At 46.8% G+C, this 17,567-nt stretch overlaps 2 protein-coding genes across 6 annotated transcripts in view; one reads left to right on the top strand and one right to left on the bottom strand.

Annotated features, from left to right (window-relative positions):
• FLVCR2 (FLVCR heme transporter 2) overlaps positions 1 to 5,330 on the top strand; it is a 55,584-nt gene extending 50,254 nt beyond the window's left edge. Inside the window, exon 10 of one of the 3 annotated variants that reach the window (XM_049611367.1) lies at positions 3,801 to 5,330. In XM_049611367.1, the coding sequence (XP_049467324.1) occupies positions 3,801 to 3,869 (69 nt within the window). In that variant the 3' untranslated portion in view covers positions 3,870 to 5,330. Of the gene's footprint in view, positions 1 to 202; positions 2,911 to 3,788 lie in introns of those variants that run through there. The other 2 variants (XM_049611366.1, XM_049611368.1) reach the window with 2 other exon arrangements.
• ERG28 (ergosterol biosynthesis 28 homolog) lies at positions 3,994 to 17,542 on the bottom strand. Of its 3 annotated transcripts, XM_049611375.1 has the most exons (6): positions 17,374 to 17,542; positions 15,358 to 15,485; positions 14,435 to 14,598; positions 11,776 to 11,866; positions 8,728 to 8,846; positions 7,853 to 8,599 (listed from the first exon to the last, which is right to left on the bottom strand). In XM_049611375.1, the coding sequence occupies exons 3-6, from the start codon at positions 14,565 to 14,567 to the stop codon at positions 8,520 to 8,522; spliced, it is 423 nt and encodes a 140-aa protein (XP_049467332.1). In that variant the 5' UTR covers positions 14,568 to 14,598; positions 15,358 to 15,485; positions 17,374 to 17,542; the 3' UTR covers positions 7,853 to 8,519. The 3 variants fall into 3 exon arrangements, with proteins under 3 accessions (XP_049467333.1, XP_049467332.1, XP_049467331.1); XM_049611376.1 differs by lacking the exons at positions 7,853 to 8,599; positions 15,358 to 15,485 and adding an exon at positions 3,994 to 4,356; XM_049611374.1 differs by lacking the exon at positions 15,358 to 15,485.
• Between the last annotated feature and the right edge of the window lie 25 nt (positions 17,543 to 17,567).

The following is a 17,567-nucleotide window of genomic DNA, read 5'->3' as shown; positions in this document are numbered from 1 at the left end:
GAGGATGTGGCAGCATGGGTGGGCCCAAGGGGCTCCCAGAGTGGGCTAGTTCTCTGGATGATGTGAGATCAGCTCAGCTCGCATAAACACGGTGGCCAAGAGTTTCCTTGGTGGGTGTTTCAGCACGGTTTTTGTGCTGTTCTTTCCTGGACTCTTCTTCTGCTTCCTTCCCTTCTCCTGGCCTCCCTGCTGTGGTCCCCAGAGCACGTCACTGTTGTCACAGTCTGCTGAGCAGCGCCCACTCCTTGGATCCTGAGACAAGTCCTGAGACCCTGGCTCCACTGCTTTCAGCCTTGGGGTCAGTGGCTGGAGAGGAAAGGTGGGAGCCTACCTCGACCACAGTGGTGGTGGACTCAAATCAGTGGCTCTCCTGGCAGGTTACAGCCCCTTAGGCAGTGCCATGGGGATGAAGGGACCTGCACCAGTGGACTTCCAGTAAGGCTCTAACAGGAGAAGTCAGGAAGCAAGAGCTGATGGTGATATAGGGGGAGGACTGAGAGTATGATCTAGAACAGAAGAGGGTTTCCCAACTGCTTTAATCAGCTGGGAACTATTTTAGCCAAAATGTTAGGTATCATATCTGAGCCAGGATGAAAGCGATTTCAAATCTGAGGAGTAAAAGTGGGATATTACTTAAAAAACAAATAAACACCCAAAACCTATTACAGAAGTAATACATGTTCTTAGTAGAAAAACTAAAAAATACAGAAACGTATACAAAATTTTAAAATCATCCTGTATCATCACCTAGAGATGAAATGCTGGTTGTTTTACAATTACTTAAATGTCTATATCTACATAGAATATGTATGTGTATATATTTTATATTTATATATGGATATGTGAATATTTTTAAAAGAAAAATGGAATCTTCTATCGCTTTTTTTTACTTGTTGTGAACGCTTTATCAGGTCATTATTCTTTTACAATATACTTTTTTTTGTCTTCAAGTTTCTTTTTCTTTAATGTTTATTTTTGAGAGAGAGAAAGTGCGTGCCCAAGCAGGGAAGGGGCAGAGAGAGAGGGAGACAGAGAATCCCAAGCAGGGCCCATGTTGTCAGCGCAGAGCCCAACACAGGGCTCAGACTCACTGTGAGGTCATGACCTGAGCCAAAACCAAGAGTCAGACGCTCGATTGACTGAGCCAGCCAGGCGCCCCTATAACATGCTTTAAATGACTGCACAGTGTTTAAATGAGTGCACATGGGTAAACCATGATTTAACAGTTTTCCTGTCTGTAGACATTAAGGTTGTTTTCAATCATTGTTATAAACAATATCGTGAGTAACGTCCCGGAGGCTGAATCTTTGCGCGTGTTCTTAAGCACAGTGTTTCCTTGAGAAATGGATCCGTGGTCACACACATTTTAAAGACCTTGATACGTGTTGCCAAACTGGTGTCTAGAAAGGTACTATCAAAACTATTAATTTGTATTGCTATAGCAGTGTATGAGTACCAATGTTGAGGATATATCGTTTTGGAAAACTTGGCCAATTTTCCAAGGCAAAAAATGGTACCTGAAAGAGGTATAGTTAGCGTTGTAAGGATATGTGTTGGCAGATAGATGATAACCTTTAGTTCTCTATTATTTGTCTTCTGATATCACGCTATAGAGTTGGCAGGCTGCAGCAGGGAGCAGTAAATTCAGCGGGGAGGCAGGGAAAGCCTCGGAGCAGAAATGCCATTCTCCAGACTGGCGTGAGGGCTGTGGCATTGCCACGGCGGAGATGGGCTTTCACCTGTGCCCATGTAAAGGAAACGATGGTTTGGAACATTTTGGTGAATATATAGTGAGCCTGGGTAATAAAAAAGGAGAGCCGGTAACAAAACAGGAGAGATTTCTTGGGAGAAGGTTTTAATTTGGAATGTGACATATTGTGTCAAGTGATAAGAGATTTTGTTTACTCTGTAATCTGTGTTTATGTTGGCAGACATGGGCAAACACGAGGAAAGAAAAGGTCACCTGTTAATCCTAGCACCCGGAGATAACCTAATAACATTATAGTCCGTCATTAAAGTTGTTTTCTTTGGGTTTGCTTGTGCATATTGGTTTCCCAAACTGATTGTTTACTTAATGTTAGCTTGTCAGCTTTTCCCCAGTTACATCCTACAACTCTCTATTTCCATTTCCTCTTGTTTAATACTTAGGTTGCTCCACTATTTCATTATTCTTGCAGCGGCATCTTGGTGCACATAGACCAGGTTTGTTAATCAAGGTTGGAGTTGTTGGCTTACTCACCTTCTGGATGGGGTATTGGAAATAGCACTGAGTAGGAAGAGGAGACAAATCTGGGGATCGTGCTCAACCGTCTGTGTCCCTGGATAACTCACCATGCATCTTTGGACCTCACTTGCACCTGAGGAGGCTTATTGGTATGGGAAGGTCAGAGTCATGGTGGGTTGACACCCAGGGAAGCCAGGGCTGTTACAGAGCATCCCTCCACTGGAGCCCAACACTAAAACCCCACGGCAGTCAGGGTGAGACCTGGCCACCACCACATGAATTCATCATCAGAGCCAGGTAAAAAGACAGGGCGCCTGGCAGATGTGGCCAGAGCTGCTCTTTCTAATCTATGAGATGTACAGTTTTGGAAAAAAGAGACAGAACTGGCTTGGGGCTAGTGACTAACCTCGATGATGAAAATCTTGGTTTGGGTTTCCATTTTTCTTCCAGTTGGTAGTTCTCAGCCAAGAGACGGTGGCTGTACTTCTGTCCCCACTAAGCTGGGTTTCTGGTTGTGATTTCAAAGTGCCAGCTTTGGAGAGGGCAGGCATGTGTGGGCACACACGTGTGTGTCCGCGAGAGGAGAGAGGCTGCCTGGTTGACTTAAGCAGGCTGCTGGTTGCCTGAACGAAGGCTACTCATGGCTGAGGTTGACCTGGGGCCAAAAAATTAGCAAGAGTGAGAATGGGGAGGTTGGGTTTCTACAGCTTTTGATGTACGTTAGCCTCGAGACAGTCCCTGGGGGAGAAGCACCATTTGTCCAATTGGCACTGGACTCTAGCTGGGCCTGTAGATGTTCCTCTGGCTCTTGAATGGTGGTGGGGGCAGGGCTGGGCCTGTGCCAAGGTCTTCTCACTAACTGGATGCACACTCGAGGTAAGAAGCAAGGCACCGCATGGACTTAGGGACCCCACAGGATGACTTCCAGGCCATACTTAGTTCCAACCCCACCTCACATCCTTTCCCCGAGAAAGTCAAAGCCACACTGACCCCAAGTCTTCTTCTCTAGGTATAAAGGGTATAGAGATATTTGTAGCCAGTGAGTTTATATGCATCCTGCCTTTATACAGATTCTCTTTGATGCATCCATTCCCTGCACATTATCCTAATACTCCTCGTCCTGGGGGCTGCCTCCAAAGGAAGGTAGTCAGAAATTCCGTGGGAGTTGCAGACCCGGCACTTTGGATAGCTCCTTGGTGGCCAGTCCAGATGAGTTTTAGGCTGTCAGAATGGGGAGGGAGAGCAGGCTCTGCTATTTCATTCCTGAGAGGGAGCCTGGAATGGCACTTGGAACAGGATGGTTTGTGGTCGCTGTGGCATCAGAGATGGCTTTCTTGGCTTTTTTCTTTGAGGATGCTGTGATGGTGTGTGTGTTTAAAGGGCACACTGGCAAGGACTGGTTGCTTTTCTTCCCTTTGTTTACTCTTGGGGCCGCCGAGGGGCCTCTGGCTCTTGGTTTTCCCACTTTGCCACTGATTATGGTCACTAACAGGCAGTCGTTCCGGCCCAGGTGGAGTCTTGCCCCTCTTCACCCACAGGGTTGCCTGCTTGTTTTGCCTTGCAGAAACTCCAGGAGGAGGGGGAGGAGGAGGAGGAGAGCAATGCCAACAAAGTACCCACCATTGTGTCTGAGGAGCACTTCTGAGAGAAGAAGGTGGTGGCGACTCAGGGAACACCGACGGCACACCCCCCCCCCCCCCCCCCCGCCTCTTTGGTCAGCATTCACTGCCAGCACACAGGTCTTCACCGGAGCAGCTTTTGGAGGGAACCGGCTGGAATATCTGTGGCTTGGATGGCGGTGCCTCTGCCTCCTGGAACCCATTCAAGAGCTTGCATGGTCTGGTTGGGGACGATGGCACCTTTCACCAAATGCACACTCCATTCCCGCCCCCTCCCCCTCGTGGGTTATGGGAGCTGGTGTTGGGAGAGTTTGGTGGAGAACGGTGCTGCCCTGTCTTCCCCCTTCCCCTCCATCCTGCAAAGAAAGAGCCTGCAAAATTATCGCGGAAAGGAAGCTTATTCAGGATATTAACTTTTTCTAGTGTCTTAAGACCCTTAGAAGCCCAGTCCTAAGGAGAGGCAGCTGCTCCGGATGAGGGGAATTTGGGGGTCACCAGCCCGGCTGCTGACTCCTGTGGGAAAAAGCACCATCAGAAAAAAAACTGCATCAGAACGAAGCCATCAGGACTCGGCCTCGTTTCTCCTGGCCTGAGGTTGGGGTCTGCTTCCAAACCCTTTCCTAAGAGCTGGTCAAACCAAACATCAATAAACTTGACAGAAATTTTGCTGTGGCCATGAAGAAGAAACCCATTTGGGAGAGTGAGCTGCCTAGGTGTGTGAGGGCACCTGTGAAGGCAGTTGGGGACCGTGGTGGCTTGATTTGGGACTAAGTTCTTTTCTACAGAGTCTCTGCCCAGGGACTTCCGTGTGGGTCACAGTCACCTCTGATGCCTTCATGTGGACACTACCTTGAGAAACTCCATCAGCCTCTGCACTTGCTTTCTCTGAAGGGAGGGAAATCCCAGCCAACTTCCTGTAACCTTTACTGAGAGCTAACCTTGATTCATCCCATGCTGAGAAATCCACAGCTGTTTCTGCGAGATGAGAGGAAAGGGGCAGAAGGAAAGCTGGCCCTTGAAATGGGAAGTGAGTCTGCTTGAATTAAGTGCACCTGCCTCCGGAGGGGACAGTATTCTTACACTCACCCCCTCTTCCTGCCCTCTTCCAGCAGTAATCTTTTTTTAAATCAGATATTGTGAATTTAAAGGGAGTCCCTTTAAACCAACCCAAGGTGACTTCCTCTCCTGCCTAGCCTGCTGTCTGGCTCTACTCATGGCCTTGGGTGGTGTCCCCTGAAAATAAGACATTTCAGTAATTTCTCCTGCGTGGTGAACAGCTGTGATCATGACCATGGTGCTGTTTGGCTGTGGCCACTGCCCCGGCCTTGGCAAACGGGAGCAGCCTGGGTCGGTTGGCAGCAGTGCCGGGGTGCCCGGGCCACTGCCTGAGGGGAACCAGGTGTGTGTGTGTGTGTGTGTGTGTGTGTGTGTGTGTACATTCTGTACATTCCGGGTAATAGAAGAAGTTCACACTTCTGGTGGGGGGAGTGATTGGGGGTGGAAGCGAAGTGGAGAGAAAGCGTGTCTTACTTTTGATAAGGAGAAAGGTGCTTACTCTTCAGCTCCTTCAAACTTTTTAACAGAATGTTTACCAGATCCATTTGTTCCTTTATTTTAAGAACATAATTTGTATTTTCTGTTTGTAATGCCAGATGTTTTAAGGCAATAAAAGATTCTCCGAGTGGTCTGCCTTGTCATCAGGTGGGGGCGGAGGTGCCTTTTGGCACAAGAATGAGAGTCTTGCCCATTTCAGGTGCGGGAGGGGCTGGGGCTAGAGGAGCAGCTCCTGTGGCCTTCTGCGGAGGTGGGTCCTCTGTTTACGCAGATGTTACCATCCCAGTGGGTTACTTTTTAAAGACAAGGCAGTAAAAGTGAACGTTGGCCTACGTGGTGCCTGGCAACTCGGCGCCCAGCACGTGACCCTGACCGCCTTCTGTGCTGTGTGTATTTGCAGACGGTCCACTCGGGGTAACCGCTGATAGCCCACTGTGGTTTCTGGCTCTGCCTCAAAGCGTGGCCGAAGTATTTGTTCTAGGACTGTACCATCCTGCCCTGGCCAGAGTCCACGCTTTTGGCATCTGCTGTGGTGCTGCCACTTCTCTTCTGATCTGTCCGGCCAACTGCCACTTCTCCCTTCCCAGGTGCGTTCACCCCGTACTGTGATCTGGACATGCTGCTATCGGCTTTCTGTGCATTTCTTTCCTGGAAATTGCACTGTGTCTGTGGCATTCTGGGACCATTATCTGTTAGCAGTTCTGAGCTGGAGAGACATTACGGATTCTACTTTAAATCATCTCGGAAGGGAGCCAAGACTGGCGGTTAAAGAAATAGAATATTCATAATATCTTCCAACTACTCTAAATCGTCTCTTTGGATCCTTTGGGATCTTGTCTTTGCTCATCAGGAATCACATTTCTAGGATGTATGCTCAGAGGATCCGCATCCAACTCATGCATGTTTTCAATTCACTTTCTTAGGTGGGCTCCATGTGGATCTACACTTACATGCAAACTCTGCAAAATCATTGCTTTTACTATCTCCTTAACAGTAGTTGGTGAGGGAGGGATAGTCTGTATCCCTGAGCTATTTTTCTAGACGTAGTGTTGGCATGTGAGGCCTGGTATTGCTGCAACCACTTTTGGCACCATAAAGGAAGCCAGCCTGAGGATGAAACCAACACAGGAGGGCAGAGCAGAGTCAGATCAAACCATTCCTGAAGCCTATAATCCACTGAACTTTTCAATTTTGTGAGCCAATGTTATCTTTATTGTTTAAGCTAGTTTAAGACAGTTTTGTTCTTTTCACCTAAAAAGCCTTAACTGATAGAGAATTCCCAGTGCATTTAAGTATTTATTAAGCTTAAAGTATTTAACTTTAAGCTTCCTATCCTGCCTTTGCAAGTCCCCTGCCTCCCTGACCGCTCACCTTTCTCTTCCCAACTTCTCTACTTGGTTCTTACCCCTTCAACAAGATGGTTCCTACCTTCCAGATGCTGTTCCCTCTGCCCTAAATGTCTGCCTCCTATATGAAGACATCTAATGCCTGGGCATTCAAGGCTCAGCTCAAATCCCATCCCCTCAGGGAGTCCTTTCCTGATAATCTGAACTGTGCACCCCCTACCTTCTTGATCATAAAACTTTGTATTCTAAATTTTTTTTTTAACGTTTATTTTATTTTTGAGAGAGACAGAGACGGAGTGCGAGCTGGGGAGGGGCAGAGGGAGAGAGGGAAACACAGAATCGGAAGCAGGCTCCAGGCTCTGAGCTGTCAGCACAGAGCCCGATGTGGGGCTCGAACCCACAAACTGTGAGATCATGACCTGAGCTGAACTCGGCCGCTTAACCGACTGAGCCACCCAGCGCCCTAAAACCTTGTATTCTAGAGTTCTTAGCGTCTGAAGTTGTTTTTGTGTGTTGCTTTATTGTCCATTACCTTGACTTCACTGCAAGGGCCACAGGAACAGGGACATTGCCTGGGACATCATTTCTCTTTCTCAAGTGTCTGGCCTGGAGTTAAATGTTCAATAAATACTTTGTTGATGTAATGAATGGGTTCTTGAGTCTACACACTGCGTGTGGGCCCCGCCAGTGAGGAGCCCCTCAGAATTCTGTTTGGAGGGCAACTACCTGCTCGAGCCCATTATCATTGGGGTTTCAAGCTCTCCTTTCCATGGTTAGGCAGCTGTTCCTTCCGTGCTATTTTCTGCCTCTGCTTTCTCAAGAAGCTGTCTCCTCCTTAGCAAGAAAACAAGAAAGGGTCCTCCTGACCGTTCAGTTGTGAACTCAGAATCTTGAAGGTGGGGAAGGAGAGGCAGACTGGACTTCAGGAGAAATGAACAAGTGACCAGACGTGCCAGCGGCAGCCAGGTGTGCCTGGGTCCTTGAGCTGTCCTACTCATTATAGTGTATTTGATCCACAAAATGCTGCGATTCTCCTCTGCTACAGCTCAGAGGAGAGCAGGAGCGCTCCTGGCTTAGGGAAGGTCAAAGTACAAGGACTGATCCAAGCACAGGGTTTTTCTATTTACTACAAAATTCGTTACACAAATACAGCTGACCAGAAGGTCTAAAAACAGCCCAGACTCTTCCAACCCCAATCCACTTGTAGACACAAGGATATGAGCCATGCTCACTCACAGGGGAGCCCTTCTTAGAAGAACTGCCCATTTCTCGGATGGTTCAGAGTCTCGGGTCCAGCAGCAGAGAGGAGCCCGACCTGGGAGGGCAACCCCGAAGCAGCCCTTGGAGGCTGCTGCTCTGGGCAAGGCAGCAGCTGTTAAGTTTCACAGTTCACGTGTTCCCACCACGCAAGTCAGATGAAGGGATGAAAATAAAAGGGAAAAAGCAGAAGGCTGGAAAAGGGTCCTGGAAGAGGCTGCTGGTGGAGGAAGGGCACACAGTGGGTTTCGAAGGTGCTGGCAATTTCTTGGTCTGGGGGAAGGTATGGGGTATCCACCTTAAAATGATTCTTTAAATTGTTCGTACACATCATATACTTTTCTGTATGAAAGTTATACGGTATCGTAAACATAATTAAAGAAAAACCCCAAACGTAAAAGGCTAGCAGGGGGTCAGAGGGCTCAGGATGGTGCAGAAAAGAAGAACTAAAAGGAGGGAGGATAAAGGTAGGGGACAGCAAAGGTGGAGGATGGAGTCTTGGAGCTGGTAACGTTGGCCTCAGTTTCTCTTCTTCTGTCTGGATACTGGTTCTACTTCTAGGTACCGAAGCCCAACTAGCATACCCAGGATCGAGAAACCTTCAACACAGAGAAAAGGTTCGTGGCTGACACAGGCACGGCACTTTCTTACACCCTTGTGTGTCTGCCCTCTGCCCCAGCCCGAGGGTGCAGTTCCTGCGGGAGGTCTGGGGTGCTCGGATGCTTACTTGCCACCATCAGGGGTGCCAGGACGCCAATCGTGGGAGCTGCGGTCCCAAAGACAAACAGCTCGGAGAGGAAGTGGCCCAGGGCGAGGAGGAAGGTCCAGAGTGTGATGTGGTACAGCCTGCAAGGGAGCAGACAGACGTGAGAACAGAGGCGATGCTTGTGGGGCGCAGAGGAAGAGTAGAGGTCTGGCTCCACACACACAGAAGCCAACCCAGGGAGGCGACTATGGCTAAAGGGAGAGGAGACTTGGGCCAGAGAAAGACCTGTCTGCTCGACCACATCGATTTATCCTCTACTAGGACAAAACGGAAGGTTTCCACTGCTAGACTGAGAGTGCGGTTCAGGCATCCAGAGTGGGTCTCTGAGTTGTGGCAAGGTGGTGAAGCCAGCTACAGCAAAGCGAGTCTGGGTTATGGCAATCCTAGCAGTATAGACAGTTTCGGATCAATCACGCTTACATATTCTACTCACTTGGCTCTGTAGTCCACGCCCACCTGGCAGGTGTATACGAGGGATGCCACAGAGTGAAGGGCCTGAATGGGGCATGAGCAGCAAGGACCTCTGTGAGGCTTTTAGACGCTCTTGCAACGTGGGCTGGTTATTTAGTATCTTAGCCTAGGAAAATGGTGGAGGACACAGTGATAATCTCATGGGAAGAGAACTCTTTCCTCCGTTTTGACCAAGAGGTGGAAAAGAGATAGGTTATAGGACGACTGACCACATGGATTGGAGATATCTTTTTTTAACTGTGAAAAATTTAAAATTACGAAATACTTTAAACATACAAAACATTGTTGATAAGAGAATATTCTAATGAACCTGTATGCAACCAATACCCTGCTCCAGCAAATCTGGATGTTTTGACATTTTTGCTTCAGATACTTTTTCTAAGAAACAAAATATTACAGGTAATCAGTTAAAGCATTCTGTGTATCCTAATCCCACCTGGACCCCCTTCCCGAGCCCCCCTCCCTCCCTCCCCAGAAGGAACTGATATGTTAAATTTGAATTTTATCATTCCTGTGTATGTTTTTATACAGTCAGTAAATACGTATGTTTGGGTGCTGAATTTGAATTTCTGGTTAGGAAGGAAATCGAATCCCAGTGTAGATCAGAAGAACATGGACCAGCGTCCCAGGCTAAAAAAGGCTAGAAACAGAAGTCGGCATTTGTGGCTATCCTGTGTTGGAAGAAGGGGAAAGGAATGGGGGATGATGAGGTAAGTCTCATTCCAAAAGCACAGCAAATGAAAGATACACCTCTTATACCTATCGGCAATTCTTTATCACATAAAGGTCTTTAAAGGAATTAGTCAGTTCTTCCTCCCAGTCACCTTGAGAGGTACAACAGATATACTGGTTTCATCTTATACATAAAGAGACCAAGATGCCGAAGAAAGTGAACTGGTCCTTGAACAAAATGGGTTTGAGCAGCAAGGGTCCACTTTTATGTGATATGTGGATTTTTAAATACTTAATTCGAGACAGAGAGAGAAAGCAGGGGAAGGGCAGAGACAGGGAGACAGAATCCCAAGCAGGCTCTGCCCTGTTAGCTCAGGGTCCAGTAGGGGGCTCATCTCACGAACTGTGAGATCTTGACCTGAGCTGAAATCAAGAGTTGGATGCTTAACTGACCGAGTGACCCATGTGCCCCTACATGTGGATTTTTAGATAAATACAGTACAGTACTGTATTTTTTCTTCCTTATGATTTTCTTAAGAACCTTTTCTCTGGCTTATTTTATTGTAAGAACACAATATATAACACAGATAATGTACAAAATATGTACTAATCGACTTTCTTATCAGTAAGGCTTCTGGTCAGTAGTAGGCCATTAGTAGTTAAGTTCTGGGGGGCGTCAAAAGTTAGATGTGGATTTTCAACTATAGGGAGCCACTGTTCCTAATCCCCATGTTGTTCAAGGGTCAACCGTATAATGAACTTGCAGCTACAAAAATAGTTACCAGGAGAACTGAGACAAGAGCCCATTTTCTTGTTTTCATTCTTGGGCCCCAGGCTGTTTCCACTAAACCACACTGCTTCCAAAAATACATGTCAATCTAGAACAAGTCAAACTATAGTTTCAAGTTCCAAAAAATAAAAATAAAAAAAAATTTTAAAAGTTGGGAGAGATCGCAGGGTTAATAGCATTGCTTCAAATCCCACTTGAGTTGGCCTTCCTCAGTTCAAATTAATTGGGTCTCTAATATGTAGATCTGCAAAATCAGGAATGAAAACCATTATCTCCCAGGGCTGCTAGGAGACTTAATCAAGGTCATGTGGATAAAATCTCCTGGCATTAATCAGAGGTGTTCGGTAAATATCATCACCTCCTCTTTTCCCAAATGCTGAGAGCTTGGATATGACAGAAAAACATTTTAGTGTGAGGTTGGTATTTTGGTGGCCTTAGCCACTGACCGGAGCAAACTTTCCACTTTGGTTGTGGTGAGGACGGTTGGAAAGGAAGCTCGAGCCCCCTCCAGTGGTCAGCACCGGTTACAGCATTATGTAGACAGGAGGCTATGGCCCTCTGCAAATGGTCCGAGGCAGTGTGACGACCCTAGAGGCAGAATGTTAGGAGTCCTGGGCTCTCTTTCATCCTCACATGTGGACTCTGCATAGGCGCACAGCAGTTTACTTATGAGTTCCTTTTCGCATGGATTGTGATTTTTGGTCATTCCTACTTCTTGAGGAATGTGAGAATAAGGTATATGTGGGTGGCTGCTCTAAAAAGAGCACACTACTCTACTTCTGGAGCAGAGAAAGGCTGATTCTTTAGTAAAGGAGTGGAGGGATATGCTGCAGGCCACTGGATCAATGGTAATAGCCAGTTGCTACCGACTTCCAAAGAATTTTCAAACTTCAAAGACCTGTTAGGCCTATTATGTTTTTTTGGCTTGGAAAGAATAGAACCCATTAACGTTTTATTATCCATGTTCTAGGCTAATGTATGAACATCAGCAGGTCTCCAAGGGGAGGGGCACACTGGATATGCCTGGCACCTGATTTCCAACAAGGAATGCTTAAGCTCTTTCTTCCCTTACATACGTCTTGTTGTGGATGTCGATGGCACAGAGGCAGCGAATCACTGATGAGAGTAGGGTCCAGATCCCAAAGGTCCGAGCTTGGAGGCCATTCACTGTATGGTAGGAAAAAGCAAGAGTGTTGAGAGAGTCAGGGGTGAGGTTCCCTCCAAACTCCTCTCACCTCACTGGTGGTTCATGGGAGGCAGGCTGCTAAGCCTGAACTCTCTTTGGCTGGGCAGAGGGGAGGCTCTGGTGCTACACATGGGAACTAGAAGGAATGGAAGGAATTCCAGAATGAGAACGGCTTAGCTCCTCTTCACATGTCTACAGTTGGGTGGGGGAATTTCAAGAGGAGAAACCCAACGAAGGGCCCACTTAGGCAATAACTCCTGAATGCAGACGTTTATGCCTCTGCCCTGGGAGCCACTCAGGTGCTGGTGAAGTCCAGCAAGCGTGGGTCAGCGCACGTTTGGGGGAATGTTGCACATAGTGGTCTGTCAATACAAGATGTCTAGGCGGTGTAAGCTTTCAAGGCTGAGGCAGGAGAGGACTCAGAAATCCGGGGGCTTATCTAGATGCTCAGTCTGGTTTTGAAGAGACGAAGTCTTCTCTTGGATCCAGATCTGTATTATTTGAACAAAGGCCAAACCGAGCTGCTTTCCTGTGCACTTTGTACTGGAACAAAACACTGCTTGTTTGGTGTTTGCTGCGGCCACCCTGCTCTTGGTGGCTTTGTTCTGATACCACTGTACTAAGTATCTTGTCCTGAAAGTATTGATCATAGTCCTCCATAGCAGCTGTTCTTGACCCTGGGTGTTTATTAGAGTCAACTACAGAAGCTTTATCCATTTCTCAAGACCTGGGAACGAGACCAATTAAATCATATTCTCTGAAGGCAGGCCCTGGGCATGAAGTGTTTTCTAAAAATCTCTCTCTGGGTTGACTGCAATGTACAGCCATTTATCTAAGGCATCCTGTGGCCAGGAATGCCACAACAGTGAAAGTTTTCCTTTGCTGGTCTACTGAGCAAGAGAAATTGTAAGGGACAAGACTGATAACTGAAAGGTCTATTAATGTTTATTTGGGCTTTAAGGATTTTCCATCCTTTGGAAAACCAGACAGTGATACCAATTTCATAACCCTGAAGGCCTTTACGTGGTAGTAAGGTGGGAAAAAAATCCCATATGCCAAATATCTAGTGGGCGGCCCTGGAAAGCTGTAATTTTTATAAACCAGTTTGATAGCTTTTCTGATGAAAAGACTGAGGAAATATCTCTAGTTAGTGAGATACAAAAGTGGAGTATCTCACCAGCCCTAACCACACTAGGCCCCAAGTGACATTCTACGGGATGCTCCAGAATACTGTGGTTATCAGCAGAGTACCATGACAGCCCCCAGATTAGGAGGGGGGGAAGACAGTCTCTGCTTCTGGGCTGGAGATAAGACACCCACCTACCCACCCACAGTTCTTTTGCACAGCTATATGCCCTTGAGTGAATCACATGACCCCTGGACTTTTCTCTCTCAACTTTAAACTTAAAGGGTCAGACCAAGGGTGCCTGGGTGACTCAGCTGGTTAAGTGTCTGACTCTTGATTTCGGCTCAGGTCATGATCTCACGGTCCCACGTCGGGCTCTGTGCTGAGTGTGGAGCTGCTTAACATTCTTTCCCTCCCTCTCCCTCACTTGTACGTGCTCTCTCTCTCTCAAAAAAAAAAAAAGGACCAGACCAGGTAATTTCTGCAATCCTGTGCATCTACAGTCATCAGAAGGCAGTGTTTGAGGGTGAAAAAGTGAACTGTCCCACCCACTCTTCCAGGTTCTTTACTCCTACTGTACTTGAGTTTTGTTCAAAATGAGCCTTAGCCTACTTAGATTCACTTTATGTGGAGACGTTGCAGAAAAATGAGCTAGGTCAGGGCCCAAATCTGGGTTAGCTATAAATGTGACACAGAATTGTCAGCTGCGTGAAATGATCCTGCAGCTCAAACACCACTACCCCACACATCGGTGCAAGGAAGCGCAAGCTGAAATGTGAAAATGGTCTCAGCAGAGAGGCTCAGGAAGCTGGGACAGGCCACCAGAGGCCTTCTAAGCTTCACTTTGGGAGACCAGCTCAGAGGAATGTCGGGTATCATCTCAGGGGCTCGTCACGGTTTGGGAAGACTTTGGTTTTATAACTTCCCATTTGCAACACAGAATATAAACCATTTGGGGCACAACCTAGTTTCTGAAGAGGGCTGAGATAATATGAAAAGCTTCTTTATAGCTTTCTAGTGGGGAATCCCAGAGTCACCAAATAATTCGATTTCCTCACTTGCCCTTGTAATACTTTTTGTATTGCCTGTAAAACGTATAGGGCAGTATAAAATGAATGAAAAGGTATTCAGACAAGCTTGGGGGGAAGAGGGCCAAGTGCTATCCACAAAGTCTATTGTTCCACTGGCTGCCAAAGGTTAGGTTAGCCAGCATCAGAATCACCTGGAAAGTTAGGAAAAACTACACCCTTGGGTCCCATTCAGGAGTGGGGCGAAAGTTTCAGGAAATAAGTTTGGAGAAGAAAACAGGCAGCTGTGCTGTTTGTTCGTTTTTAAATTTCCTAGGTGGTTCTCATGGACGGCCTGGCCTAGGAACCACAATTTAGGCAGCTCCCGCAAAGGAGGCAATTCTCTGACTTCTTACCGAGGTCTGGCTTGCCGGTGTAGAGCTTTTCATAGAGAAAGGTGTGGTCTCGGAAGCTCTGCAGTGTGTTTCCCATGGCTATGATGGACACCATCACCAGCCAGCTTCGTAACACGTTCAAGAAACGGCTCATGACTTCCGGCCAACCCGAGAGGGCTCTTTGCCTTCGAAACAAAGGCAAAAAACGTGAGACAATTAGTCTACTTCAACTATGAGCTCTCTGACTTGTGTAGTTAACCTGTATCCCACTCATGAAGGCTGTACTAAGTTTATCTGGGCAATCACTTTGTGAACTGCTTTCTAAGTCTCTGAGGCTCATCTACCCTCAGTTATCTTGACATATTATTGTTACTTCACCCAAAACCAAAGGGTGCTAACCTTTACCTAGAGTGAAAAAGGCTAAATAATGCCTGGGGCTGGAAATGGTAAACCTAGCCAAAAAAAAAAAGGGGGGGGGGAAAGGAACAGATGAAAAGGAGGTGTACAAATTTTACTATAAATTAATAAAATGGTCTCTTTTTTCTTTAAAGTTTATTTATTTAGAGAGGGAAGGAGAGAGAGAGAGAATCTCATGAACTTGGGGCTTGATCTCACACACCGTGAGATCATGACCTGAGTGGAAATCAAGAGTCGGATGCTTAGCCAACTGAGCCACCCATATGCCCAGTGATAAAATGGACTTCTGAGTAAGACTTATAGAAACCGGTCTCAATATTTGGTTAGACTAATAGTGGTGAATCAACAGTATACTTTGCAATAAGTGACACAGTACTTATTTTTGTCTAAGCAACTTCTCCACAATGTTAGCCTTTTCTCTTGGTTGGAATCAGTCTTTTGCTATCTTTACTCCTAGCCTAGTTTTTTTATGTCATTCTTTTTAAGGTAAGTGGCTCAAAGGTGACTGTAAATCTACCAATGGTTACCTGCCGGGCTATTGATGACAGATCCTTCCAAGCCTTATATATTAGCGTGGAACCTGTGGAGTACGGGCAATATTTACACTCTCAGATTTTTTTCCACTCTGGTTCTCAGGTACATCGGGCTCCATAAGCTAAATGATATAAAAGTTAAAAATAAATAAGCTGCCGTGACTTGAGAACTAGCAGGAAAATTACACAGAGAACGAAACAGCAATGCTGGTGTTGGGTTGTAAGAGAAAGAGTAACAGCTAACAGTTATTGGACACTTGGATAGGCCGTGCACTTTGCCAAACACCTAACATACATTATCTCATTTAATCAATCCTTAAACAAGGTGGGTAGGGACTATTCCTATTTCCATTTTACAGATGAGGGCTGGCACAGAGACATTAAGGGATTTGCTTGGTTACACAGCTAACATATGGCAGAGTGGAGATACAAACCATCATCTGTTGGACTCACACTGCAATACTGCCTCCCTGAGAATAGTTTGATGAAGTTTTTTTTTTTTTTAATGAAATTTCCATTTTTAAATTTTTTTTTTCAACGTTTTTTATTTATTTTTGGGACAGAGAGAGACAGAGCATGAACGGGGCAGGGGCAGAGAGAGAGGGAGACACAGAATCGGAAACAGGCTCCAGGCTCCGAGCCATCAGCCCAGAGCCCGACGCGGGGCTCGAACTCACGGACCGAGAGATCGTGACCTGGCTGAAGTCGGACGCTTAACCGACTGTGCCACCCAGGCGCCCCGAAATTTCCATTTTTAAGGGAGACAAACACACTATATCCACTTCTGTCTCGAAGTTGTCTACAAAGTACTCACATGGTATACTTTTTGTTTTAAAAAAAATGAACCCTTGAGGAGCAATGATTTCAGTCTACTTGGTTTAAATAAAACTCCCGTTAAGAATTTAGTAATAGAACTACTTCTCATCTTCACTGTGGTTTTGTTTTGTTTTTGGCTGCTTTTTTGCTTTCCCCACAGTTTATCTTTTGTCAGGTTAACTCCTTGGGCCTGAAGTGGTGATAAACTATCAGGCTTTTTTTGGTCACTCTAGCAGAAGTTTCAGTGTCTTAGGCTACACAGTTGAAATAGATATTAAAGTCAGCAATGGCCTGACAGTGTGAAGCACTGAAAAGAAAAGAAAAGAAAAGAAAAGAAAAGAAAAGAAAAGCTCTAGAGGAGGAAGCACAAATCCCTCAGGGAATGGTAGATCACAACAGTGGACCTAGTTGAAGTCCAGAGAGAATAGAGCTTTACTGGAGATCACAGGCGTCACAGCATGGGCCAAGATTCCCTCATCTTTCAAGATATCACCCTCCCCCCCCCCCCCCCCCCCCGCCTCCTTATTTTCTCACCATTCCTCAGTAGGAGACTCGCGCTTTCACCTCCCAGGGTCAGAAAAGCCTGATGGAAGGCCCCATCTTTGAGAGAACTTCTGCCCATCTCACGGAAACTCTTAGAAATCCCCACGATAGCTGATGAGCGCAGAACCTCAGCACTCTTCCGAACTGCTCCACCCATCCCTCTCCCCCAAATTCCCTAAAGCTTTAGGGCCTCCTAAAGCATCCAGCATCTATTCTCAAATTTTCTCCTGGCCCGGCCCGGCAAAGGTGTGGTGTTAAAACTAGTCAGGAGAGAGAGAGAGAGAGGTTCCTATCCTGCCCCGATCATTCAGCACCTGTGTGACCCTGGGTGAGAAATCTGCAAAATGGAGCTTAAAAAACACCTATCGCAAAGGTTATTGTGAGAATTACATGAGAAAGTGAAGGGTCCTTGCCCTGGGCTAGGCTCATAGTGCCTGCTCATTCCTTCATTGGTTTCCTGAACCTACCATGCCTTCCTCTTCATAGTCCTAGCTCCTCCTTCTCAAGGTCTCTCGAACCCCTTGTCCCCCAGAAGGTTGCCTCCCAGGGATCTTCCTTCCACCCCACCTCCATTTTTCCAGACTCTCCGGATCCTCTCAATCAGATGGCACAAAAATGCCTCCCTCTCTTTTCTCCCCATGTTGCGCCTACCTGGTGACCGGAACCCCAGCTGAGCAGCGGCGGCAGCAGGAAGAGCAGCAGCAGCAAAGATCCAAAACAGCTCCAGCGAGGAGTCCACCTGAGCCATTTGTCCTCGCCCCCGCCCACAGCCCGGCTCCAGGATTGGGTCGTTTCCGTCAGTCTTCGCTCTGATTGGCTGCTCCTGCTTTGCTCGAGCAGGAGAT

This window comes from Panthera uncia, assembly GCF_023721935.1.
Source record: "Panthera uncia isolate 11264 chromosome B3 unlocalized genomic scaffold, Puncia_PCG_1.0 HiC_scaffold_1, whole genome shotgun sequence".
In the NCBI taxonomy this organism is placed as follows: domain Eukaryota; kingdom Metazoa; phylum Chordata; class Mammalia; order Carnivora; family Felidae; genus Panthera; species Panthera uncia.
This window is presented reverse-complemented; position numbering and strand designations above follow the sequence as displayed.